This window comes from Scyliorhinus canicula, chromosome 30 (genome assembly GCF_902713615.1).
Source record: "Scyliorhinus canicula chromosome 30, sScyCan1.1, whole genome shotgun sequence".
Classification (NCBI taxonomy): domain Eukaryota; kingdom Metazoa; phylum Chordata; class Chondrichthyes; order Carcharhiniformes; family Scyliorhinidae; genus Scyliorhinus; species Scyliorhinus canicula.
Genome location: NC_052175.1, coordinates 15013122 through 15039809, shown reverse-complemented (window position 1 = coordinate 15039809; position 26688 = coordinate 15013122). Strand labels below are relative to the sequence as shown.

The window sequence follows — 26688 nt, the reverse complement described above, 5'->3', positions numbered from 1 at the left end:
GTAATTTGCTTCCATCCAGTGTCTCGGGTATGCGCGCACACAAACTTATCGTCCAACTCCCCTCCCCCGTCCACTGAAGCGAAGGCCCATCGCACAGTGGGCAGCACGGTAGCACAATGGTTAGCACTGTGGCTTCACAGCGCCAGGGTCCCGGGTTCGATTCCCGGCTTGAGTCACTGTGCGGAGTCTGCACGTTCTCCCCGTGTCTACGTGGGTTTCCTCCGGGTGCTCCAGTTTCCTCCCACAGTCCCGAAAGACGTGCCGGTTAGGTGGATTGGCCGTGCTAAATTGCCCCTTAGTGTCCCAAAAGGATAGGAAGTGTTATCGGGGATAGGGTGGAAGTGAGGGCTTAAGTGGGCCGGTGCAGACTCGATGGGCCGAATGGCCTCCTTCTGCACTGTATGTTCCATGTCCGGTCTCTTAATCTTCTCCCAGGTCCTCAAACCTGTGGAGCTCTTCACCTGGCTCAGTCTTCACCTCCTCCTTCAATTCCTTGGCTTTAGAACATGTGCTGCGCCTCACTAACACTGCTTCCTTGTCTTTCTCTTACTCCTGCTGGCTGGCGCGTGTTCTGTACTGTGACTCATGTGTTTACTTGTACTTCTGAATAACAAAAATAAAACAGCACCTAATCTGTTAGATATTGCTGATTGGCTCCATCTGTTCCTGCAAAACAGAATTGTGCAGTATCATAGAATTTACAGTGCAGAAGGAGGCCATTCGGCCCATCAAGGCTGCACTGGCCTGAATATATCACAATATATTCACTAGAATACAAGTCCAGGGATGGATTTCTGAGGCTGTCTGAGGCTCTGGTCAGACCCCATTTGGAGTATTGTGAGCAGTTTTGGGCCCTGTAGCTAAGGAAGGATGTGCTGGGCCTTGGAAAGGGTCCAGAGGAGATTCACAAGAATGATCCCTGGAATGAAGAACTTGCCGTATGAGGAACGGTTGAGGATTCTGGGTCTGTACTCGCTGGAGTTTAGAAGGGTGAGGGGGGATCTTATTGAAACGTAGATACTGTGAGGCCTGGATAGAGTGGACGTGGAGAGGATGTTTCCACTTGTAGGAAAAACTAGAAGCAGAGGACACCATCTCGGACTAAAGGGACTATCCTTTGAAACAGAGATGAGGAGGAATTTCTTCAGCCAGAGGGTGGTGAATCTGTGGAACTCTTTGCCGCAGAAGGCTGTGGAGGCCAAATCACTGAGTGTCTTTAAGACAGAGATAGATAGGTTCTTGATCAATAAGGGGGTCAGGGGTTATGGGGATGAGAAAATATCAGCCATGATTGAACGGCGGAGCAGATTCGATGGGCCGAGTGGCCTAATTCTGCTCCTACATCTTAGAGTCTTGTGGCTCTCTGAAGGACCCTTCTACCGAGCCCCACTCCTCTGACTTATCCCCGTAACTTTGCACATTCCTTTCCCATAGCAATCCCTTGAATTCCTCGGCCGAACTTGCCTCTACCACCCTCTCAGGGAGTCTGTTCCGATCTCCAACCACCCGCTGGGTGAAAAGAGTTTCCCTCATGTCACTTTCATTCCTTCTGCTGAATATTGTCAATCTGCTCCCTCTGGTTCTCAATGTCCTCCTTCTTGGGTGATTCTCACTAGTTACACAGCCCATACCTCGCAAGGTCGTAACTATCTGGGTCAAGAGCCTGAACATCCCCAATCTATCCTCATAGCTACAGTTCTTTATCTCTGGAATCAGTCTTGTGCACCTCCCATGCACACTCTCTTTTTCAATCTTTTAATAAATTTAGAATACCCAATTCATTTTTTCCAATGCAGGGGCAATTTAGCATGGCCAATCCACCTACCCTGCACATCTTTGGGTTGTGGGGGTGAGACCCACGCAGACACGGGGAGAACGTGCAAACTCCACACGGACAGTGACCCAGAGCCGGGATCGAACCCGGGTCCTGGGCGCCCTGTACTCTCTCTAATGCCTTCATGTCCTTTCTCAAGTATGGTTCCCAGGACAGGCCACATTCTCCAGATGAAGTCTAACCAGTGTCTGATATCAGTGCAACATGACCTCCTTACTCTCATGCGTACTCAATGCCGCCCATTGATAAAGGCTTAGAAACTGTTTGCTTTTTTACACTGATCTCTCAACACGCCCCGCCATCTTCAATGACATCTACAGCGAGGTCTCTCTGTTCCTGTACCTCTCCTTTCTCCTTTTATTTTATCCTGTCTCTCCATAGTCTTCCTGCCAAAATTAATCACCTCACAAGGGCAGCACGGTGGCACAGTGTTTAGCACCGCCTCACAGTGCCAGGGTCCCAGGTTCGATTCCCGGCTTGGGTCACTGTCTGTGCGGAGTCTGCACGCTCGCCCGTGTCTGCGTGGGTTTCCTCCGGGTGCTCCGGTTTCCTCCCACAAGTCCAAAGACGTGCAGGTTAGATGGATTGGCCATGCTAAATTTCCCCTTGATGTCCAAGTCTTAGGTGGGGTTCCGGGGATAAGGCGGGGGAGTGGGCCTGGATAGAGCGATCTCCCGGAGAGTAGGTGCAGACTCGATGGGCTGAATGGCCATCCTCTACATTGTATGACTCTATGAGTCTCTGCATTAAACCTCGTCTGCCGTTTGCCGACCAAATCCACCAACATATCTATGCCTTTCTGAATTTCAAGACCGTCCTCATCATAGACAACATTTCCAATTGCTATATCATCTGTAAATGTTGCAATTATGTACTGAACACCACAGTCTAGGTCAGTACGATATATCTGGAAGAGCAAGGATCTCATAACCCCGCACACCTTCCTCCAATCTGAAAAATAACCATTTATCACTGCTCTCTGACCCTTATCAGTCGGCCAATTTCTCATCCACGTGTCCTCTGACCCCGATAGTAACTCATATGTCCGATGTGTGGCACTGTATCAAATGCCTTTTGAAAATCCAGATATACCACATCAACAGTGTTGCCCCTCTCGATCTCCTCTGTCACGTCCTTAAAAACCTTCAGAACGTTAGTTCAACATGGTTTCCTCTTCATGAATCCATGCAGGTTTTCCTTAATAATCCTGCATTTGTCTGTGATTCCTGATTTTGTCCTGAACTGTTGTCTCAAGAGGTTTCTCTACCACGAAAGTCAAACTAACTGCTGTGTGGTTGGCAGCTTTAACACGTCACTCCTTTCTGTACAACATCTGCAATGTTCCTGGCCCCTGCCACCCACCCCTGTATCTAAGGAAGACTGGAAGATTATCACCAGTTCCCACTCTCACATCCCTCAGCACCCTTCCATGCCTACCATCTGGCCCTGGCGGCTTATCTATTTTTAAAGCAAAGATTAATTTTCTGACGCCTCTTCCTTCTCAATTGTTTTCTCCACGCTGAATGGGCGATTCGGGGCCCACCATTCAAGCTGCCTGTTTCCCAGTGAAAGGCGTCTCCCTGAAACGCTGACTTTACTTCCCTTTCCTCAGACCTGCGGCGGACTTAGAGCGCTTTCTGTTTTCAAATCAGACTTCCAGCAACATCCGCGTGTTGGTTTTTCTGACTTACCCAGAGTGCTGTTGCCTAGTCCGGGCGACTTAGCCCTCGCTGTGAAACAGACGGTGGCAGTGACACAGGTCACGTCGTTCCCGTTCCTCCGGCAGTTTCGCTGAAGCATGTTGATGGAGGCTGGACTGAACTCCACGGACACATTCACCTGGACCACACGGAGTATCCTGGAGACAGACAGGCGGCACGTTAGAACACGGGAGTGTGGGGGGGGTAAGTCAAAGAGAGCATGCATTGGAGAGAGGGGGGGGGGGGAGGGAGCGAGTGCGTGGTGGGAACGGGGAGGGGAAGAGAGGCAGTGGACGGCAAGGAGCGGAGAACCTGTAAGAGAGTGAAATTTAAACCTAGCTGTGCCACGCAAGAGTGAAAACGTGAGGGAGACAATAAATGGAAAGAAGTGAGTGAGAGAGAGAGACATGCCAGAGGTGGCAGATGGAGTTTAATGCGGAAAAGCGTGAGGTGGTTCACTTTGGAAGGAGTAACAGGAATGCAGAGTACTGGGCTAATGGCAAGATTCTTGGTAGTGTAGATGAACAGAGAGATCTCGGCATCCAGGTACATAAATCCCTGAAAGTTGCCAGCCAGGTTAATAGGGCTGTTAAGAAGGCATATGGTGTGCTAGCCTTTATCAGTAGGGGGATTGAGTTTCGGAGCCACAAGGTCATGCTGCAGCTGTACATAACTCTGGTGCGGCCGCACCTGGAGTACTGCGTGCAGTTCTGGTCACCACATTATAGGAAAGATGTGGAAGCTTTGGAAAGGGTTCAGAGGAGATTTACTAGGATGTTGCCTGGTATGGAGGGAAGGGCTTACGAGGAAAGGCTCAGGGAATTGAGGTTGTTTTCGTTAGAGAGGAGACGGCTGAGAGGTGACTTAATAGAGACATATAAGATAGTCAGAGGGTTAGATAGGGTGGACAGTGAGAGTCTTTTTCCTCGGATGGTGATGACCAACACGAGGGGACATAGCTTTAAATTGAGGGGAGATAGATATAGGACAGATGTCAGAGGCAGTTTCTTTACTCAGAGAGTAGTAGGGGTGTGGAACGCCCTGCTTACAACAGTAGTAGACTCGCCAACTTTAAGGGCATTTAAGTGGTCACTGGATAGACATATGGATGAAAATGGAATAGTGTAGGTCAGATAGGCTTCAGATGGTTTCACAGGTCGGCGCAACATCGAGGGCCAAAGGGCCCGTACTGCGCTGTAATGTTCTATGTCCTACAGTGCGGTGAAAAAGAGAAGTGGAGCCAGTAATAGTTGTGTTGCACAGGGCAGGGGTATCTGTGAGACTGAGAGACTTGGCAATTGCAACACATTTATTCCCTTTTGTGATATGGCGGTACAGGGGTTAGCACTGCTGCCTCACAGCTCCGGGGACCCGGGTTCAATTGCGACCTCGGGTGACTGTGCGGAGTCTGCACGCTCTCCCCGTGTGTGCGTGGGTTTCCTCCGGGTGCTCCGGTTTCCCCCCCCCCCGCAGTCCAAAGACGTGCAGGTTAGGTGGATTGGCCGTGATAACTTGCCCCTCAGTTCCAAAGGCTGTTGCTGGGTTACGAGGATGGGGTGGAGGTGTGGGCTTAAGTCGGGTGCTCTCTCAAGGGCCGGCGTAGACTCGATGGGCCGAACGGCCTCCTTCCACACTGTAAATTCTATGATTCTTTGTGCATTCCTCCCTCCTGAACCAGAAATGCTCTCCATATTGAACATTCTAACATTGCCTGAATTATTAATGAGGTTTCCCGCTGTATTTGGAGACAGACAGGCCGCTGAGGATCTCTGAGGAAGTACAGGTAATGACCCAGTTACAGAACGCTACACAGAAGCAGCTCCCGACAGTGACCCGGGGCCGGGAGGAGTTAGGAACATTTTTGACAACAGGGCGGACTTTATTATTGTCTGCTCAAGTCACAACTCTGCCCTGGGAATGATTCTGAAACACGGAAGAGGAGAGGTTTAAAGCATCCTCGCACCTCAGTGCATAGTTTAAAGACTGCACGTCTTTCCGAGGTAACAGTGAGACAGCCCGTCCGAATTCTGTTCAGGGCTCTGCAGGGGAGTTTGAGCTCAGCAACCTGTTGGCTGTTCAGGCTCCCTGAATGACGCAAAGCAGCCACATTTGGAGGACTGTGTGCAGTTCTGGTCACCTCATTTTAGGAAGGATGTGGAAGCTTTGGAAAAGGTGCAAAGGAGATTTACCAGGATGTTGCCTGGAATGGAGAGTAGGTCTTACGAGGAAAGGTTGAGGGTGCTAGGCCTTTTCTCATTAGAACGGAGAAGGATGAGGGGCGACTTGATAGAGGTTTAAGATGATCAGGGGAATAGATAGAGTAGACAGTCAGCGACTTTCCCCTCGGGTGGAACAAACCATTACAAGGGGACATCAATTTAAGATAAATGGTGGAAGATATAGAGGGGATGTCAGAGGTAGGTTCTTTACCCAGAGAGTAGTGGGGGCATGGAATGCACTGCCTGTGGAAGTAGTTGAGTCGGAAACATTAGGGACCTTCAAGCGGCTATTGGATAGGTACTTGGATTAGGGTAGAATGATGGGGTGTAGACTAATTTGTTCTTAATCTAGGACAAAAGTTCGGCACAGCATCGTGGGCCGAAGGGCCTGTGCTGTGCTGTATTTTCTATGTTCTATGCTCTAATTCTGGTCTGATCCTTCATTCCCCCTTAACCCGGAAATACTGGAGCTGATCAGAGCAGAGATTATCAGAGAATCATAGAACTTACAGTGCAGAAGGAGCCCATTCGGCCCATCGAATCTGCACCGACCCACTTCAGCCCCACACCTCCACCCCATCCCCGTAACCCAGTAACCCCACCTAACCTTTTTGGGACACTAAGGGACAATTTAGCACGGCCAATCCACACAACCTGCACGTCTTTGGACTGTGGGAGGAAACCGGAGCACCCAGAGGAAACCCACGCACACACGGGGAGAACATGCAGACTCCGCACAGACAGTGAGCCCAGCCGGGAATCGAACCCGGGACCCTGGAGCTGTGAAGCAACAGTGCCAACCGCTCCGCCCTTTGAACTGCGATCTCCGTAATACGCACCAATCAATACCTCCTGCATCAATCAGAAAAAGGCAGCTTTCAAGTTCGATGAGGAACAGGGACGGCAAATGGAATGTCGGTCTTCATTTCAAAGGATTAAAAAATAAGGGGATCCTGCTCAAACTGAACAAGGCACCAGTTGAACCTGGAATACTGTGAACAGTTTTGGTCCCTTTGTGTAAGGAATGTGGCAGTGGAGGCCGGTTCACTCGGTGATCCCGGGCCTGGAGGGATTTCCTCATGAGGAGAGGTTGAGTAGGTTGGGCCGGTACTCAATGGAGTTGAGAAGAAGGAGGGGCGAACTCATTGAGACATATCCGATTCTCAGGCGGCTTGACTGGGCCGATGCTGAGAGGATGTCTCCCCGTGTGAGAGAGTCCAGAGGGCACAATCTCAGGGTGAGGGGTCAGAGACGAGGAGGCATCTCTTCCTCCAGAGGGTAGTCAATCTGTGGAATTCTTTCAGGCTGGGTGGTTCAGGATGTCCGAGACTGAGGTAGATTTTCAATCTGTAAGGGAATCAGAGTCTCGAGGAGAAGTGGGAGAGTGAAGTTGAGGATTATTATCAGATCGGACGGGCTCTCAGGAAATGGAGGAGCAGACATGATGGGCCGAATGGCCTATTCCTGCTCCTACCCCTAATGTCCCCGTCTGAGCTCCCAACGCCCTGGGCTGATGGGGGTAGCCAACTCCTACCCCTAATGTCCCCGTCTGAGCTCCCAACGCCCCGGGCTGATGGGGGTAGCCAACTCTATATCAACCTCAAACACAGGAGACTGGGTTAGGAGGCGTTCCTCAGAAGCTCGGCCGACAGCCACATCTGTAACTAACCCAAAGACCACAGCTCTGCCAAAAGCTCCCACGGCCACATCGATCAATCCATCTCCGTCCACGTCCATCTGGCCATCGGCACTGCGTCCAAAATACCGAAGTCCAGGGTCCACAGCTGAAGCAGCAATCCTCTGGGAGGAGAGAAAGGTACGTAATCACTACATGGAAGATAGAACATAGAACAGTACAGCGCAGTACAGGCCCTTCGGCCCACGATGTTGTGCCAACCATTTATCCTAATCTCAGATCAATCTAACCTCCATCCCTTCAATTTACTGCTGTCCATGTGCCTGTCTAAGAGTCGCTTAAATGTCCCTAATGACTCTGACTCCACCACCTCTGCTGGCAGTGCATTCCACACACCCACCACTCTCTGTGTAAAGAACCGACCTCTGACATCTCCCCTTCCTCCAATCACCTTAAAATGATGTCCCCTCGTGACAGCCATTTCCACCCTGGGGAAAAGTCTCTGGCTATCCACTCTATCCATGCCTCTCATCACCTTGTACACCTCTATCAAGTCACCTCTCTGCCTCCTTCACTCCAGTGAGAAAAGCTCTCGCTCCCTCAACCTTTCTTCATAAGACATGCCCTCCAGTCCAGGCAGCATCCTGGTAAATCTCCTCTGTACCCTCTCCAAAGCATCCACATCCTTCCGATAATGAGGCGACCAGAACTGGACACAATATTCCAAGTGTGGTCTAACTAGGGTTTATAAAGCTGCAGCAAAACCTCACGGCTCTGAAACTCAATCCCCCTGTTAATGAAAGCCAACATACCATCCGCCTTCTCAACAACCCTATCAACCTGGGTGGCAACTTTGAGGGATCTATGTACATGTAGCCCAAGATCTCTCTGTTCCTCCACACTTCCAAGAATCTTTTGTTTTAGGCTGTTTGCTGCAGGGTGTGTTTTAGATGTGTGGGAGCTGAAGCCAGACAGAGCAGGGTACTGCTGATCTCTCTGCCATGAGAAGACTATCTTTTGATCATTTGGTGAATTCAGAATTATAAATGTTCTCAGTAGTGAATGTAAACCTGATGTGCTTCTGTTAAAATGTGTTTCTTTTGTCTTCTGGATGTTGTTTGGGAAGTGATTAAGGATTACTTAGTGTTGTATTCTTAGGGGGTTGTATTTGAATTGATGGTTGCTAAGATGTTCACTGTATGTTTTAAAAAGGTTAACTTGAGTTCATGGAATAAACATTGTTTTGCTTTAAAAAATACTTTTCCATTTCTGCTGTACCACCCTGTAGAGTGGGCCGTGTGCTCCCCATACCACAATCTATTCCGCACCCGTTTCCAATCCCGGCTGGTCCGACACCCCGAATATGGCCTCCCGGGGATCCGGGTCCAGTTTCACATGCACCACCTTGGAAATTACCCTAAACATCTCCTTCCAGTAATCCCCTAGCTTTGGACAGGACCAAAACATATGAACGTGGTGAGCATCCCCTCGCGCAATATTCACACACATCTTCTACCCCTTCAAAGAATCGGCTCATCCTCGCCCTCGTGAGGTGAGCCCTGTACACCACCTTCAGCTGTATCAGCCCCAATCTTGTGCACGAGGTGGAGGCATTCAGTCTCCGGAGCACCTCACACCAGACCCCCTCCTCCATACCCTCTCCCAACTCTTCCTCCCACTTTGCTTTGATCCCTTCCAGTGGTGCCTTATCCTCTTCCAAAATAGCTCCGTACACCGCCGACACTGCCCCCTTCTCCAGTCCCCCTGTCGTCAGCTCCTCCTCCAGCAACGTGGAGGCCGGTTCCTCCGGGAAGCTCTGTATCTCCTTTCTGGCAAAGTCCCGAACCTGCATGTATCTAAACACTTCTCCCTGCTCCAGCCCATACCTCGCTTCCAGCTCCCTCAATCCTGCAAACCGACCCCGAAGAAACAAATCTTTTAGCGTCTTAATCCCTTCCTCCCATTTCCGGAAATTTCCATCCCACTTCCCCGGCTCAAATCTGTGGTTCCCCCGAATCGGCATTTCCCTTGACCCTGCACCCCCCCCTCCCCGGAGGAGAACGATCCTGGCCCCTCCCAGCTCTGTACACTGACCTGTTTGTACGTAGGGAGGATGGTGTTGCGATGTCCGTGATAGATGTACACCGCACCGCGATGGCCGTCCTCCAACGGGGCTCCGACAACCACATCGTTAAACGCGTCGTAATTGAGGTCTGGAACCGCAACGAGGGTGAACCCAAAGCGGGAATCCTGTGGTTTAGCACTGATGCGCAGGGTCCCACTGAACGTAAGGAGAAACTGCCAGAGACACGGTACAGGGAAAAACGTCAGTGACGTTTCTCTCTCATACTCCTACTGCTTCAATACTGCCCATTACTAACTGTGATGAACAGGAAGTTTTTATATAAATTGCATTATAGATATCTGTTGCAGTAATATTGCTAAAAATCCTGCTTTAGCATAAAGACAGATGTCGTGTCTGCACAAAATGCAATTAAGATGTCATAAAAGTGAGATAATCAATCATTCCAACCATGCGCTTATTTACAGAGATGCCGAATGGAACTTTGTTATGCTTGCTGGAGAATCACTGGGGATTTCAATTAAGAGGCAATCCACCTAACCTGCACATCTCTGGGTTGCGGGGGTGAAACCCACGCAGATACGGGGAGAACGTGCAAACTCCACACGGACGGTGACCCAGAGCCGGGATCGAACCCGGGACCTCAGCGCCAGAGAGTAGATAAGTTGAGACATTGCGTTTAGACGTAGGCAAACAGGTCATGGGATCTGAGTGGGATAAAGATGATGTCATGAATGGGAGGAGACAGGTCTGTAGCGAGCAGTTTTGGCTGTGGGATGTTTAGTCTGATGAAGACAGAAGGATTTGCAGGCTATCTCGAAAAGGGTCTCTCTCTACTTTCCTGAAAGGAAATCTCTACACAATAGCCCAGCAAGTATTTCCTGTGTCTGCTAACATTATTTATAGGTGGCCTTTGAACTGTAATGGGCTTTGCTTAATTGGAAACAGAGAAGGTTTAAGTTCGTAGTTAAAGAGTTTCTCTGTGCTTCCTTTAGAATTGTTTCACTGTCAATTGAAAAGCTATTTTCTGTGAAGTAAATGTGGTCACCCTGCGTCAATATTAAAGTTAGTTTTAACGTAAAAGGTTTGCCGGTGGAATCGCCCCGTGGGACGAAGTATCTTCCCTCACAGTTTTCCAGGTTGTTGGGTTGCTCGTGTGGTTTCCTCATGTAGATTGGGGTCCGGTAACATTACTGACTATCTGCCACTAGCTGGTTCTTGACAAAGCGGCTCAGTTTACAAGCTTTGTTAGGAACCAGCTCGAGGACCAGGCGCTTACAGAGAAGATCAGAGTATACACAATTCAGAAGGCAGCCTGGAAGACCGAGATGGCAGTGGAGGGGATAAGGACGACAGGCAATCAATCCATCCTGCCGTTTAGAGGGACAATTAATAGATACACAAGATGATGGATCAAGTATAGGTGGATTGGCCATGCTAAATTGCCCGTAGTGTCCTAATAAAAAAGTACGGTTAAAGGGGGGGTTGTTGGGTTACGGGTATCGGGTGGCTATGTGGGTTTGAGTAGGGTGATCATGGCTCGGCACAACATTGAGGGCCGAAGGGCCTGTTCTGTGCTGTACTGTTCTATGTCTATGTTCTAAGTAGACGTGGAGTGGTTGCTTCCTCGTGTGGGGCATTCTAGAACGAGAGGTGATAGTTTCAGGATAAGGGGTACAAATTCTTGGGATACCGGGATATCTGTAGCCCAGTGCTGGAGGCCACCTTCATCACCTTGAACGTGCAGGGAAACAAGTTGCATTAAATTCTTGTCACTCAATGTAATAGTCTGGAAAAGTTGTACAAGAATAATTCTGTTATTTAGCTAACATATTATAGATTGTTAATTCTCCCCGTGGCTGCGTGGGTTTCGCCCCCACAACCCAAAGATGTGCAAGGTAGGTGGATTGGCCACGTTAAATTGTGTGAGTGTCTGAGTGTGTGTGAGTGTGAGTGTGCGTGAGTGTGAGTGTGAGTGTCTGAGTGTGAGTGTGTGAGTTAGTGAGTGTGAGTGTGTGAGTCTGAGTGTGTGTGAGTGTGTGAGTGTCTGAGTGTGAGTGTGTGAGTTAGTGAGTGTGAGTGTGTGAGTGTGAGTGTGTGTGTGAGTGTCTGAGTGTGAGTGTGTGAGTTAGTGAGTGTGAGTGTGTGAGTGTGAGTGTGTGTGTGAGTGTCTGAGTGTGAGTGTGTGAGTGAGTGAGTGTGTGTGTGAGTGTGTGAGTGTGAGTGTGTGAGTGAGAGTGTGAGAGTGTGAGTGCGAGTGTGTGAGTGTGTGAGTGTGTGTGCGTGAGTGTGTGTCTGAGTGTGTGAGTGTGTGAGTGTGAGTGTGTGAGTGAGAGTGTGAGTGTGAGTGTGTGTGTGTGAGTGTGAGTGTGAGAGTGTGAGTGTGTGAGTGTGAGTGTGTGAGTGTGAGTGTAAGTGTGTGAGTGTGAGTGTAAGTGTGAGTGTGAGTGTAAGTGTGTGAGTGTGAGAGTGTGAGTGTAAGTGTGTGAGTGTGAGTGTATGAGTGTGTGAGTGTAAGTGTGTGAGTGTGAGTGGATGAGTGTGTGAGTGTGTGTGTGAGTGTGAGTGTATGAGTGTGAGTGTGTGAGTGTGAGTGTGAGTGTTTGAGTGTGTGTGTGTGGTGTGAGTGTGTGAGTGTAAGTGTGAGTGAGTGAGTGTGAGTGAGTGAGTGTGAGTGTGTGAGTGTGAGTGTATGAGTGTGAGAGTGTGTGAGTGTGAGTGTGTGAGTGTGAGTGTGTGAGTGTATGAGTGTGTGAGTGTGAGTGCCTGAGTGTGAGTGTGTGAGTGTGAGTGTGTGAGTGTGAGTGTGTGAGTGTGAGTGTGTGGTGTGAGTGTGAGTGCATGAGTGTAAGTGTGAGTGTGTGAATGTGAGTGTAAGTGTGAGTGTGTGAGTGTGTGAATGTGAGTGTGTGAGTGTATGAGTGTGAGTGTGAGTGTGTGAGTGTGAGTGTGAGTGTGAGTGTAAGTGTGTGAGTGTGAGTGTAAGTGTGTGAGTGTGAGTGTGTGAGTGTGAGTGTGTGAGTGTGAGTGTGAGTGTGTGTGTGTGGTGTGAGTGTGTGAGTGTAAGTGTGAGTGTGTGAATGTGAGTGTGTGAGTGTAAGTGTGAGTGTGTGAGTGTGAGTGTGTGAGTGTGAGTGAGTGAGTGTGAGTGTGTGAGTGTGAGTGTATGAGTGTGAGAGTGTGAGAGTGTGAGTGTGTGAGTGTGAGTGTGTGAGTGTGAGTGCCTGAGTGTGAGTGTGTGAGTGTGTGAGTGTGAGTGTGTGGTGTGAGTGTGAGTGCGTGAGTGTAAGTGTGAGTGTGTGAATGTGAGTGTGTGAGTGTAAGTGTGAGTGTGTGAGTGTGAGTGTGTGAGTGTGAGTGGGTAAGTGTGTGAGCGTGTGAGTGTGTGAGTGTGTGAGTGTGAGTGTGAGTGAGTGTGTGAGTGTAAGTGTATGTGTGTGAGTGTGAGTGTGTGAGTGTGAGTGTGTGAGTGTGAGTGCCTGAGTGTGAGTGTGTGAGTGTGAGTGTGTGGTGTGAGTGTGAGTGCGTGAGTGTAAGTGTGAGTGTGTGAATGTGAGTGTGTGAGTGTAAGTGTGAGTGTGTGAGTGTGAGTGTGTGAGTGTGAGTGGGTAAGTGTGAGTGTGTGAGTGTGAGTGTGAGTGAGTGTGTGAGTGTAAGTGTAAGTGTGTGAGTGTGAGTGTAAGTGTGTGAGTGTGAGTGTATGAGTGTGAGTGTGAGAGTGTGAGAGTGTGTGAGTGTGAGTGTGCGTCTGAGTGTGAGTGTGTGAGTGTGAGTGTGAGTGTGTGAGTGTGAGTGTGTGTGTGGTGTGAGTGTGAGTGTGTGAGTGTAAGTGTGTGTGTGAATGTGAGTGTGAGTGTGTGAGTGTGAGTGTGTGAGTGTGAGTGTGTGAGTGTGTGAGTGTGAGTGTGTAAGTGTGTGAGTGTGTGTGTGTGAGTGTGAGTGTGTGAGTGTGTGAGCGTGAGTGTGTGAGTGTGTGAGTGTGAGTGTGTGTGAGTGTGAGTGTGAGTGTGTGAGTGTGAGTGTGTGTATGAGTGTGTGAGTCTGAGTGTGAGTGTGTGTATGAGTGAGTGTGAGTGTGTGAGTGTGAGTGTGTGAATGTGTGTATGAGTGTGTGAGTGTGTGAGTGTGAGTGTGAGTGTGTGAGTATGAGTGAGTGTGAGTGTGAGTGTGTGAGTATGAGTGAGTGTGAGTGTGTGAGTGTATGAGTGTGAGTGTGTGTATGAGTGTGTGAGTGTGAGTGTCTGAGTGTGAGTGTGTGAGTGTGAGTGTGTGAGTGTGAGTGTGTGAATGTGAGTATCTGAGTGTGAGTGTGTGAGTGTGTGAGTGTGTGAGTGTGAGTGTGTGAGTGTGTGAGTGTGTGAGTGTGAGTGTGAGTGAGTGTGTGAGTGAGTGTAAGTGTGTGAGTGTGTGTAAGTGTGTGAGTGTGAGTGTGTGAGTGTGAGTGTGTGAGTGTGAGTGTCTGAGTGTGAGTGTATGAGTGTCTGAGTGTGAGTGTGAGTGTGAGTGTGTGAGTGTGTGTGTGTGGTGTGAGTGTGAGTGTGTGAGTGTAAGTGTGAGTGTGTGAATGTGAGTGTGAGTGTGAGTGTGTGAGTGTGAGTGTGTAAGTGTGTGAGTGTGTGTGTGTGAGTGTGAGTGTGTGAGCGTGAGTGTGTGAGTGTGTGAGTGTGAGTGTGTGAGTGTGAGTGTGTGAGTGTGTGAGTGTGAGCGTGTGAGTGTGTGAGTGTGTGTGTGTGAGTGAGTGTGTGAGTGTGAGTGTTTAAATGTGAGTGTGTGAGTGTGTGTATGAGTGTGTGAGTGTGAGTGTGTGAGTGTGAGTGTGTGAGTGAGTGTGTGAGTGTGAGTGTGTGTGAGTGTGAGTGTGAGTGTGAGTGTGTGAGTGTGAGTGTGTGTATGAGTGTGTGAGTGTGTGAGTGTGAGTGTGTGCATGAGTGAGTGTGAGGCCCCCTGCTTACCTCCTGGACTCTGTAGATATAAACCTTCCCCGTTTCCTTGCTGCCGGCTCCAAGGAACATGGGAGCAGCGACCAACAGCACATCCGTCACATTATCGCCATCCACATCCACGGGGCAAACCTCACTCCCAAAATAGGATCCGATCTGTAACACAGTGGCTTTGGTCACTGAACCCTGGCAACCAGAACAGGCCCCGTCCATCCCTGGGTACAGCCCAGCTTCAGCATTTCAGTCCCAAATATCAGAATTTCCAACATTTGAACCGAAAAACGGCCGCGCTGAACAACTGCAAAATATAAAATGTTATATCCTGCAAGACTGCGGTGGGAAGCCGATTTACAAGGCGTGCCCTGGGTATAACGGGATCTCAATGGATGTGTAAATGCCTCATACACATCACACAGCACCAGGATCTATCCCTGGGTAATATGTGACAACGGACTTCAGGGGCGAAATTCTCCCCCCCCCGCCCCCCGCCCCCCGCAGGGTCGGAGAATCGCCCGGGGCCAGCGAAAATCCCGCCCCCGCCGTGGCCAGAATTCTCCGCCACCCGGGAATTGGCGGGGGCGGGAATCGCGCTGCACCGATCGGCGTGCCCTCCGCGCCGATCGGCGTGCCCCCTGCGGCGATTCTCCGGCTCGCGATGGGCCGAAGTCCCGCCGCTGAGAGGCCTCTCCCGCCGCCGTGGTTTGAACCGCCTCTGGTGGCGCAGGGATTGGCGGCGCGAAGCGGGCCCCGGGGTCCTGGGGGGGGGGGGGGGGCGCAGGGCGATCGGTGGCCAGGCCCGCGATTGGGACCCACCGATCAGCGGGCGGGCCAGTGCCGTGGGGGCACTCTTTTTCTTCCGCCGCCGCCACGGCCTCCACCATGGTGGAGGCGGATGAGACCCCCCCTGGCAGCTGACGCACCAGCGCATGCGCGAACCGGCGAAGGCCTTTCGGCCAGCCCCGACGCCGGGCGGCGGGCACCAAAAGCCGTTGGCTCCGGTTTTGGCCCCAGTCGGCGTGGCACCAACCACTCCGGCGCGGGCCTAGCCCCCAAAGGTGTGGAGAATTCCGCACCTTTAGGGAGGCCCGACACCGGAGTGTTTGGCGCCATTCCCCTACACCGGGACCCCCCCCCCTCCCCCGGCCCAGTTTCCCTACGCTGTCGATGGGGAGATACTCTGAACGGTGAATGGAGTGTTGGCCTTTACCTCCGGAGGGTTGGGACCGCAATGGGGAAGAAAGTGAGGCTTCGATTGTTCAGATCTCAGGGGGAGTGTCGCGTTCAGATTTGGGCAGTGCGCCTCACTCAGGACCCGCCAGCCTTACTGGGTTTAACCGGCGTTTCGGCGGGAATGTTTTGGGCTGGGTGGGGATTAGGAGGATGCGGAGGAGGGGGGGGGGGGGGGGGGGTGTTGATCCCTAGAGGGCGAAAAGCCAGCCTTTCCCTCGCACGTCCGCTCACCAGCGGCGATCAGAAAGCCTCGGCCGATTGGGAATGTGCGCGAGAGCGGGCAGACCCACCTGTTCGCCCACCAGGGACTGATGGATGGTCACGTTGCCGCCTCGGTTCAGGTTGAAGAGAATGACTTTGCCTTTGTGTTGGAACCTTGGAGCTCCGGCCACGTAGACGCGCCGGCCGTTCCTCCCCCTGACGGACGACACGGTGTAGCCTGAAATAGGGCGGACGCGGGTCAGGGTCAATGCTCATATTTGTGAGGTGAGGGGGAAAAATACACTGGGGAGGGAGGGGGAGGGGGGGGGGGTAACAAGGAGAAGAATGGGAAAAAGCACCGAGCTCTGGCTAATTAAACAATGCTCCTCTCCTGGACCATAGGAGCAGAATTAGGCCACTCGGCTCATCAAGTCTGCTCCGCCATTCAATCATGGCTGATATTTTTCTCATCCCCATTCTCCTGCCTTCTCCCCATAACCCCTGACCCCCTTATTGATCAAAAATCTATCTATCCTGCTGCCTCACGGCACCGCAGTGGTTAGCACTGCTGCCTCACGGCGCTGAAGTCCCGGGTTCGATCCCGGCCCTGGGTCACTGTCCGTGTGGAGTTTGCACATTCTCCCCGTGTCTGCGTGGGTTTCACCCCCACAACCCAAAGATGTGCAGGGAAGGTGGATTGGCCACGCTAAATTGCCCCTTCATTGGAAAAAATGAATTGGGTACTCTAAATTTATATTTAAAAAAATAACCTCTCTATCTCTGTCTTAAAGACACCCAGTGATTTGGCCTCCACAGCCTTCTGCGGCAAAGAGTTCCACAGATTCACCAGCCTCTGGCTGAAGAAATTCCTCCTCATCTCTGTTTCAAAGGATCGTCCCTTTAGTCTGAGATGGTGTCCTCTGGTCTACTTTCTCCTACAAGTGGAAGCATCCTCTCCACGTCCACTCTATCCAGGCCTCGCAGTATCCTGTAAGTTTCAATAAGATCCCCCCTCATCCTTCTAAACTCCAGCGAGTACAGACCCAGAGTCCTCAACCGTTTCTCATACGACAAGCTCTTCATTCCAGGGATCATTCTTGTGAACCTCCTCTGGATCCTTTCCAAGGCCCCAGCACATCCTTCCTTAGCTACGGGGCCCAAAACAGCTCACACTGCTCCAATACTTGACAACTGTGCACCCAGCCGGGCATCTGATGTTGCCGGTAGCTTGGCGAGTCAGGGAAAGGAACAATAATCTCAGCCCTCGCTCATCGTCACTGAGCGGCGGTAAGGAGGGGCTCGCTCCACCATGGACGTACCACTGACACAAAGCCAGGTCCTAAAACACACTCTCTCACCGACACTATACAGGGACGGCTAAAACCCCACCTCACGCCCGAGCCACAGTTCCCAGGGTGGGCACGGTGGCTGAGTAATCACCTTCTGCAACAACGTCATGTCCATCTCTTATAGGACAGGAAGCCACGTTTTGTGAAAAGAAATTGAGGATTTATGTAATCTCTAAGACGTGCAACGTCCAAGTTCCTGTACAATACTAATTAGAAGGGAGACAGCGTCTGACAAAGGTCCCAGGCCCAGACAGCCTCATAGCGCTTACCGAGGTAGGCTGCGTGATTCTTCAAAGACAAGGGAAACTCTTGCCTCAGGGCGTCTCTCGATGTGATGACTTTACCGTAGACGCTCTCTTTCACCACTGCTCCATTCCAGTCGTACGCTCCGACTGCACCGAGAAGGACCCCATCCTGAGGGAAGAGGGTAAACAGCCGGCTCTCATTTCCTCATCGTCAGACAATTCACTTTCACAGAGAGGGGCAGACTTTGGTGAGGGGTGAGAACGGGGACACACACACACCACACACACACACACACATACACCACACACACACTCACACCCCACACACACACACACCACACACACCACACACACCACACACACCACACACACCACACACACACCACACACACACACCACACACACACACCACACACATACACCACACACACCACACACACACACACACACCACACACCACCCACACACACACACACACACACCACACACACACACACACACATACACCACACACACACACACTCACACACACACACACACACACTCACACACACACACACACACACACACACACTCACACACACACACACACTCACACACACACACTCACACACACACACACACCACACACACACCACACACACACACCACACACACCACACACACACACACACACACACACCACACACACCACACACACACACACACACACACCACACACACTCACACACACCACACACACACACACACCACACACACACACCACACACACACACACACACCACACACACACACACACACACACACCCACACACACCACACACACACACACACACACACAACCAACATGCAACACACACACACACACAAACTATTACGGGCCAGGGTTTAGAGAACCCCAAAGTGTATTATGGAGTTCACCTGACCCACAACTTTTAATAGATTGTGGTATGGGGAGCACACGGGCCCACTCTGCAGGTGTGGTACAGCAGAGATCTACAGTACTTTTAAATTAAAACAATGTTTATTTATGAAACCAGTTAACACTTTATAAACCCACAGTAAACATCTTAACAACTGTTAACACCAATCCTCCCCACAGATACAATATTCTATAATAACCCTTAATCTTTCCTTGCAACATCCACAAGACAAAAAACCCTTTTTAACACCGAGATCAGGTTTAAATTCTCTACTGAGAGCAGTTATCACTTTGAAATCACCCAAATGATCTGGAGACAGTCCTTAGATTGCAGAGAGATCCTTATACAGCTGCTTGCTTTGCCTGCAACAATCCAGCTCTCAAAACAAAACTAAAACACACCCTGTAGCAGACAGCTCAAAGTTAAATGTAAGGGAACGACAAGAGGATATTCTCCAGCTGCATCGCATCCTCGAACCTCCGCAGGCAGAAGGAGCTGGAGCAGCGCTGTGAGCAGAGACGTCAAGTCAAGACAACATCCTGAGGGAGTGCTGCACTGTCAGAGGGTCAGTACTGAGGGAGTGCTGCACTGTCAGAGGGTCAGTACTGAGGGAGCGCCGCACTGTCAGAGGGTCAGTACTGAGGGAGCGCCGCACTGTCAGAGGGTCAGTACTGAGGGCGCTCTGCACTGTCAGAGGGTCAGTACTGAGGGAGTGCTGCACTGTCAGAGAGTCAGTACTGAGGGAGCGCCGCACTGTCAGAGGGTCAGTGCTGAGGGAGCGCCGCACTGTCAGAGGGTCAGTACTGAGGGAGCGCCGCACTGTCAGAGGGTCAGTACTGAGGGAGTGCCGCACTGTCAGAGGGTCAGTACTGAGGGAGCGCTGCACTGTGGGAGGGTCAGTACTGAGGGAGCGCCGCACTGTCAGAGGGTCAGTACTGAGGGAGTGCCGCACTGTCAGAGGGTCAGTACTGAGGGAGTGCCGCACTGTGGGAGGGTCAGTACTGAGGGAGCGCCGCACTGTGGGAGGGTCAGTACTGAGGGAGTGCCGCACTGTCAGAGGGTCAGTACTGAGGGAGCGCCGCACTGTGGGAGGGTCAGTACTGAGGGAGTGCCGCACTGTGGGAGGGTCAGTACTGAGGGGGTGCCGCACTGTCAGAGGGTCAGTACTGAGGGAGTGCTGCACTGTCAGAGGGTCAGTACTGAGGGAGTGCTGCACTGTCAGAGGGTCAGTACTGAGGGAGTGCCGCACTGTCAGAGGGTCAGTACTGAGGGAGTGCCACACTGTGGGAGGGTCAGTACTGAGGGAGTGCCGTACTGTCAGAGGGTCAGTACTGAGGGAGTCCCGCACTGTGGGAGGGTCAGTACTGAGGGAGTGCCGCACTGTCAGAGGGTCAGTACGGAGGGAGTGCTGCACTGTCAGAGGGTCAGTACTGAGGGAGCGCCGCACTGTCAGAGGGTCAGTACTGAGGGAGCGCCGCACTGTCAGAGGGTCAGTACTGAGGGAGTGCCGCACTGTCAGAGGGTCAGTACTGAGGGAGCGCTGCACTGTGGGAGGGTCAGTACTGAGGGAGCGCCGCACTGTCAGAGGGTCAGTACTGAGGGAGTGCCGCACTGTCAGAGGGTCAGTACTGAGGGAGTGCCGCACTGTCAGAGGGTCAGTACTGAGGGAGCGCCGCACTGTGGGAGGGTCAGTACTGAGGGAGTGCCGCACTGTGGGAGGGTAAGTACTGAGGGGGTGCCGCACTGTCAGAGGGTCAGTACTGAGGGAGTGCTGCACTGTCAGAGGGTCAGTACTGAGGGAGTGCTGCACTGTCAGAGGGTCAGTACTGAGGGAGTGCCGCACTGTGGGAGGGTCAGTACTGAGGGAGCGCCGCACTGTGGGAGGGTCAGTACTGAGGGAGCGCCGCACTGTCAGAGGGTCAGTACTGAGGGAGCGCCGCACTGTGGGAGGGTCAGTACTGAGGGAGCGCCGTACTGTCAGAGGGTCAGTACTGAGGGAGTCCCGCACTGTGGGAGGGTCAGTACTGAGGGAGTGCCGCACTGTCAGAGGGTCAGTACGGAGGGAGTGCTGCACTGTCAGAGGGTCAGTACTGAGGGAGCGCCGCACTGTCAGAGGGTCAGTACTGAGGGAGCTCCGCACTGTCAGAGGGTCAGTACTGAGGGAGCGCCGCACTGTCAGAGGGTCAGTACTGAGGGAGTGCTGCACTGTCAGAGGGTCAGTGCTGAGGGAGTGCCGCACTGTCAGAGGGTCAGTACTAAGGGAGTGCCGCACTGTCAGAGGGTCAGCACTGAGGGAGTGCCGCACTGTCAGAGGGTCAGTACTGAGGGAGTGCCGCACTGTCAGAGGGTCGGTACTGAGGGAGTGCTGCACTGTCAGAGGGTCAGTACTGAGGGACTGCCGCACTGTCAGAGGGTCAGTACTGAGGGAGCGCCGCACTGTCAGAGGGTCAGTACTGAGGGAGTGCCGCACTGTCAGAGGGTCAGCACTGAGGGAGTGCCGCACTGTGGGAGGGTCAGTACTGAGGGAGTGCCGCACTGTCAGAGGGTCAGTACTGAGGGAGTGCCGCACTGTCAGAGGGTCAGTACTGAGGGAGCGCCGCACTGTCAGAGGGTCAGTACTGAGGGAGTGCCGCACTGTCAGAGGGTCAGTACTGAGGGAGTGCCGCACTGTCAGAGGGTCAGTACTGAGGGAGTGCCGCACTGTGGGAGGGTCAGTACTGAGGGAGCGCCGCACTGTCAGAGGGTCAGTACTGAGGGAGTGCCGCACTGTCAGAGGGTCAGTACTGAGGGAGTGCCGCACTGTGGGAGGGTCAGTACTGAGGGAGTGCTGCACTGTCGGAGGGTCAGTACTGAGGGAGCGCCGCACTGTCAGAGGGTCAGTACTGAGGGAGTGCCGCACTGTCAGAGGGTCAGTACTGAGGGAGTGCTGCACTGTCAGAGGGTCAGTACTGAGGGAGTGCTGCACTGTCAGAGGGTCAGTGCTGAGGGAGTGCCGCACTGTCAGAGGGTCAGTACTAAGGGAGTGCCGCACTGTCAGAGGGTCAGCACTGAGGGAGTGCCGCACTGTCAGAGGGTCAGTACTGAGGGAGTGCCGCACTGTCAGAGGGTCGGTACTGAGGGAGTGCTGCACTGTCAGAGGGTCAGTACTGAGGGACTGCCGCACTGTCAGAGGGTCAGTACTGAGGGAGCGCCGCACTGTCAGAGGGTCAGTACTGAGGGAGTGCCGCACTGTCAGAGGGTCAGCACTGAGGGAGTGCCGCACTGTGGGAGGGTCAGTACTGAGGGAGTGCCGCACTGTCAGAGGGTCAGTACTGAGGGAGTGCCGCACTGTGGGAGGGTCAGTACTGAGGGAGCGCCGCACTGTCAGAGGGTCAGTACTGAGGGAGTGCCGCACTGTCAGAGGGTCAGTACTGAGGGAGTGCCGCACTGTGGGAGGGTCAGTACTGAGGGAGTGCTGCACTGTCGGAGGGTCAGTACTGAGGGAGCGCCGCACTGTCAGAGGGTCAGTACTGAGGGAGTGCCGCACTGTCAGAGGGTCAGTACTGAGGGAGTGCCGCACTGTGGGAGGGTCAGTACTGAGGGAGTGCCTCACTGTCAGAGGGTCAGTACTGAGGAAGTGCCGCACTGTCAGAGGGTCAGTACTGAGGGAGTGCCGCACTGTGGGAGGGTCAGTACTGAGGGAGTGTCGCACTGTCAGAGGGTCAGTACTGAGGGAGCGCCGCACTGTCAAAGGTGACATCAGATGAAAGCGACAGTTGTATTATTTTGAAGAAGAATCGAGTAATTTGCCACAGCGTCGTGTTTGCCCTTCAATAACATCACAGAACCAGGTTACCTGACCACTCTGACATTGCTGTTTGGCGGAGCTTGCTTTGCACAAATTGGCTGAGACGTTTCTGATATCACAGCGCTGACCACACTTCCCAAAGGCGCTTCCGTGTCAGGAACATGTGCTGAGATTGTGGAAGGCTGGACATTAGTTTTCGGAGGATGACGGAGCGAGGGAGTAACGCAGCAGAGACCAGCAGAGGGTAGGAGACAGGGTCGCAGAGACCAGCAGAGGGTAGGAGACAGGGCCGCAGAGACCAGCAGAGACCAGCAGAGGGTAGGAGACAGGGTCTCAGAGACCAGCAGAGACCAGCAGAGGGTAGGAGACAGGGTCGCAGAGACCAGCAGAGGGTAGGAGACAGGGTCGCAGAGACCAGCAGAGGGTAGGAGACAGGGTGGCAGAGACCAGCAGAGGGTAGGAGACAGGGTCGCAGAGACCAGCAGAGGGTAGGGGACAGGGTCGCAGAGACCAGCAGAGGGTAGGAGACAGGGTCGCAGAGACCAGCAGAGGGTAGGAGACAGGGTCGCAGAGACCAGCAGAGACCAGCAGAGGGAAGGAGACAGGGTCGCAGAGACCAGCAGAGACCAGCAGAGGGTAGGAGACAGGGTCGCAGAGACCAGCAGAGGGAAGGAGACAGGGTCGCAGAGACCAGCAGAGGGTAGGAGACAGGGTCGCAGAGACCAGCAGAGGGTAGGAGACAGGGTCGCAGAGACCAGCAGAGGGGACAGGGTCGCAGAGACCAGCAGAGGGGACAGGGTCGCAGAGACCAGCAGAGGGTAGGAGACAGGGTCGCAGAGACCAGCAGAGGGTAGGAGACAGGGTCGCAGAGACCAGCAGAGGGTAGGAGACAGGGTCGCAGAGACCAGCAGAGGGAAGGAGACAGGGTCGCAGAGACCAGCAGAGACCAGCAGAGGGTAGGAGACAGGGTCGCAGAGACCAGCAGAGACCAGCAGAGGGTAGGAGACAGGGTCGCAGAGACCAGCAGAGGGGACAGGGTCGCAGAGACCAGCAGAGGGTAGGAGACAGGATCGCAGAGACCAGCAGAGGGTAGGAGACAGGGTCGCAGAGACCAGCAGAGGGTAGGAGACAGGGTCGCAGAGTCCAGCAGAGGGTAGGAGACAGGGTCGCAGAGACCAGCAGAGGGGACAGGGTCGCAGAGACCAGCAGAGGGAAGGAGACAGGGTCGCAGAGACCAGCAGAGGGTAGGAGACAGGGTCGCAGAGACCAGCAGAGGGGACAGGATCGCAGAGACCAGCAGAGGGTAGGAGACAGGGTCGCAGAGACCAGCAGAGGGTAGGAGACAGGGTCGCAGAGACCAGCAGAGGGTAGGAGACAGGGTCGCAGAGACCAGCAGAGGGAAGGAGACAGGGTCGCAGAGACCAGCAGAGACCAGCAGAGGGTAGGAGACAGGGTCGCAGAGACCAGCAGAGACCAGCAGAGGGTAGGAGACAGGGTCGCAGAGACCAGCAGAGGGGACAGGGTCGCAGAGACCAGCAGAGGGTAGGAGACAGGATCGCAGAGACCAGCAGAGGGTAGGAGACAGGGTCGCAGAGACCAGCAGAGGGTAGGAGACAGGGTCGCAGAGTCCAGCAGAGGGTAGGAGACAGGGTCGCAGAGACCAGCAGAGGGGACAGGGTCGCAGAGACCAGCAGAGGGAAGGAGACAGGGTCGCAGAGACCAGCAGAGGGTAGGAGACAGGGTCGCAGAGACCAGCAGAGGGTAGGAGACAGGGTCGCAGAGACCAGCAGAGGGGACAGGGTCGCAGAGACCAGCAGAGGGGACAGGGTCGCAGAGACCAGCAGAGGGGACAGGGTCGCAGAGACCAGCAGAGGGGACAGGGTCGCAGAGACCAGCAGAGGGGACAGGGTCGCAGAGACCAGCAGAGGGTAGGAGACAGGGTCGCAGAGACCAGCAGAGGGGACAGGGTCGCAGAGAACAGCAGAGGGTAGGAGACAGGATCGCAGAGACCAGCAGAGGGTAGGTGACAGGGTCGCAGAGACCAGCAGAGGGGACAGGGTCGCAGAGACCAGCAGAGGGTAGGAGACAGGGTCGCAGAGACCAGCAGAGGGAAGGAGACAGGGTCGCAGAGACCAGCAGAGACCAGCAGAGGGTAGGAGACAGGGTCGCAGAGACCAGCAGAGGGGACAGGGTCGCAGAGACCAGCAGAGGGTAGGAGACAGGGTCGCAGAGACCAGCAGAGGGTAGGAGACAGGGTCGCAGAGACCAGCAGAGGGTAGGAGACAGGGTCGCAGAGACCAGCAGAGGGTAGGAGACAGGGTCGCAGAGACCAGCAGAGACCAGCAGAGGGAAGGAGACAGGGTCGCAGAGACCAGCAGAGACCAGCAGAGGGAAGGAGACAGGGTCGCAGAGACCAGCAGAGGGGACAGGGTCGCAGAGACCAGCAGAGGGTAGGAGACAGGGTCGCAGAGACCAGCAGAGGGGACAGGGTCGCAGAGACCAGCAGAGGGTAGGAGACAGGGTCGCAGAGACCAGCAGAGGGTAGGAGACAGGGTCGCAGAGACCAGCAGAGGGTAGGAGACAGGGTCGCAGAGACCAGCAGAGACCAGCAGAGGGTAGGAGACAGGGTCGCAGAAACCAGCAGAGGGAGGGAGACAGGGTCGCAGAAACCAGCAGAGGGTAGGAGACAGGGTCGCAGAGACCAGCAGAGACCAGCAGAGGGTAGGAGACAGGGTCGCAGAGACCAGCAGAGGGTAGGAGACAGGGTCGCAGAGACCAGCAGAGACCAGCAGAGGGTAGGAGACAGGGTCGCAGAGACCAGCAGAGACCAGCAGAGGGTAGGAGACAGGGTCGCAGAGACCAGCAGAGACCAGCAGAGGGTAGGAGACAGGGTCGCAGAGACCAGCAGAGGGGACAGGGTCGCAGAGACCAGCAGAGGGGACAGGGTCGCAGAGACCAGCAGAGGGAAGGAGACAGGGTCGCAGAGACCAGCAGAGGGGACAGGGTCGCAGAGACCAGCAGAGGGGACAGGGTCGCAGAGACCAGCAGAGGGTAGGAGACAGGGTCGCAGAGACCAGCAGAGGGTAGGAGACAGGGTCGCAGAGACCAGCAGAGACCAGCAGAGGGGACAGGGTCGCAGAGACCAGCAGAGGGAAGGAGGGCTGCTGAAGCAGACGGACCGACCCTGAAGTGTTTCAAACCGAGTGGCATTGACCAGCTGCAGTGCTGACGTTCGCCTGCTGGTGGCGATGCTGCCTTGCGGAACGACTGCATCTCACAGTCAACCCAACACACGGGAGTTTAATTCTGAGCAATAAACGGCATTTGCATGCGTCCGTTTGGAAGGATAATCCAGCTTTACTTTCACGGCCAAGGCAGGATTTACAGGACAGCATAGTGGTCCATTCTTTCACCGCATTCCAGCACATTCAAGTGGTCTCATGAAATGAAAATGAAAATCGCTTATTGTCACAAGTCGGCTTCAAATGAAGTTACTGTGAAAAGCCCCTAGTCGCCACATTCCGGCACCTGTTCGGGGAGGCTGGTACGGGAATCGAACCGTGCTGCTGGCCTGCTTTCAAAGCCAGCGATTTAGCCCAGTGTGCTAAACCAGCCCCTGTCTCATTAAAACCTCCCTCTGCTGTCATTCCCTGGAACATTTATCCCGTTTAGATAGATAGAGAAATACAGCACAGAACAGGCCCTTCGGCCCACGATGTTGGGCCGAACTTTTGTCCTGGGTTAATCATAGATCATAGAATTTTGGACACTAAGGGGCAATTTAGCACGGCCAATCCACCCTAACCTGCACATCTTTGGACTGTGGGAGGAAACCGGAGCACCCGGAGGAAACCCACGCAGACACGGAGAGGGCATGCAGACTCCGCACAGACAGTGACCCAAGCCGGGAATCGAACCTGGGACCCTGGAGCTGTGAAGCAATTGTGCTAACCACTATGCTACCCTGCTGCCCTTAAGAACAAATTAATGTACACTCCGTTTCTTTCAGGAACAAGCATTGACTCCGTGTCTACAATTTCAGGCTGGTCATTCCAGATCAGAACAACGCTGTGCATGAAAAACACTTCCCGCCAATCGTTCCTGGTCCTGAGGCCAGTTTCATTCAACCCGTCTCCTTTTCGACTCCTGTGGGCGTCAGGTGCCGTGAAACGAAAACTGACCTAAAAACAGAAAGTGCCGGATAAACGCAGGGCAACATCCGGGGAGAGAGAGAGAGAGACAGAGAGAGAAGCAGGATTAACGTTTCAAATCCGTGTGACCCTCCGACAGAACTGACCGTCAGCTGGTAGGGAGGGAGGGGGAGTAATCAGCGGCTGCGGACCCCGTAACCCACAGAGATCCACCTAATAATAATCTTAATTAGTGTCACAAGTCGGCTTACATCAACACTGCAATAAAGTTGTCATGGTATACAGACAGGCAGAGAATGATATACGGACAGGCAGCTGATAAACACAGAGAACAGGACATGACCAATGAGCAGGCAGGATACTGTGGGGTGGTATCTCACTATAAAAGGC

At 53.3% G+C, this 26688-nt stretch overlaps 1 protein-coding gene across 1 annotated transcript in view; it reads right to left on the bottom strand.

Moving 5' to 3' along the window:
- The window catches only part of itga10 (integrin, alpha 10), a 107861-nt gene that overhangs the window by 28478 nt on the left and 52695 nt on the right, over nucleotides 1-26688 (bottom strand). The window contains exons 11-16 of the mRNA XM_038787107.1: nucleotides 17462-17606; nucleotides 15933-16081; nucleotides 14425-14568; nucleotides 9484-9687; nucleotides 7423-7553; nucleotides 3526-3692 (exon numbers count right to left, since the gene is read on the bottom strand). Coding sequence (XP_038643035.1) covers nucleotides 3526-3692; nucleotides 7423-7553; nucleotides 9484-9687; nucleotides 14425-14568; nucleotides 15933-16081; nucleotides 17462-17606 — 940 coding nt within the window. The remainder of the gene's footprint in view (nucleotides 1-3525; nucleotides 3693-7422; nucleotides 7554-9483; nucleotides 9688-14424; nucleotides 14569-15932; nucleotides 16082-17461; nucleotides 17607-26688) is intronic.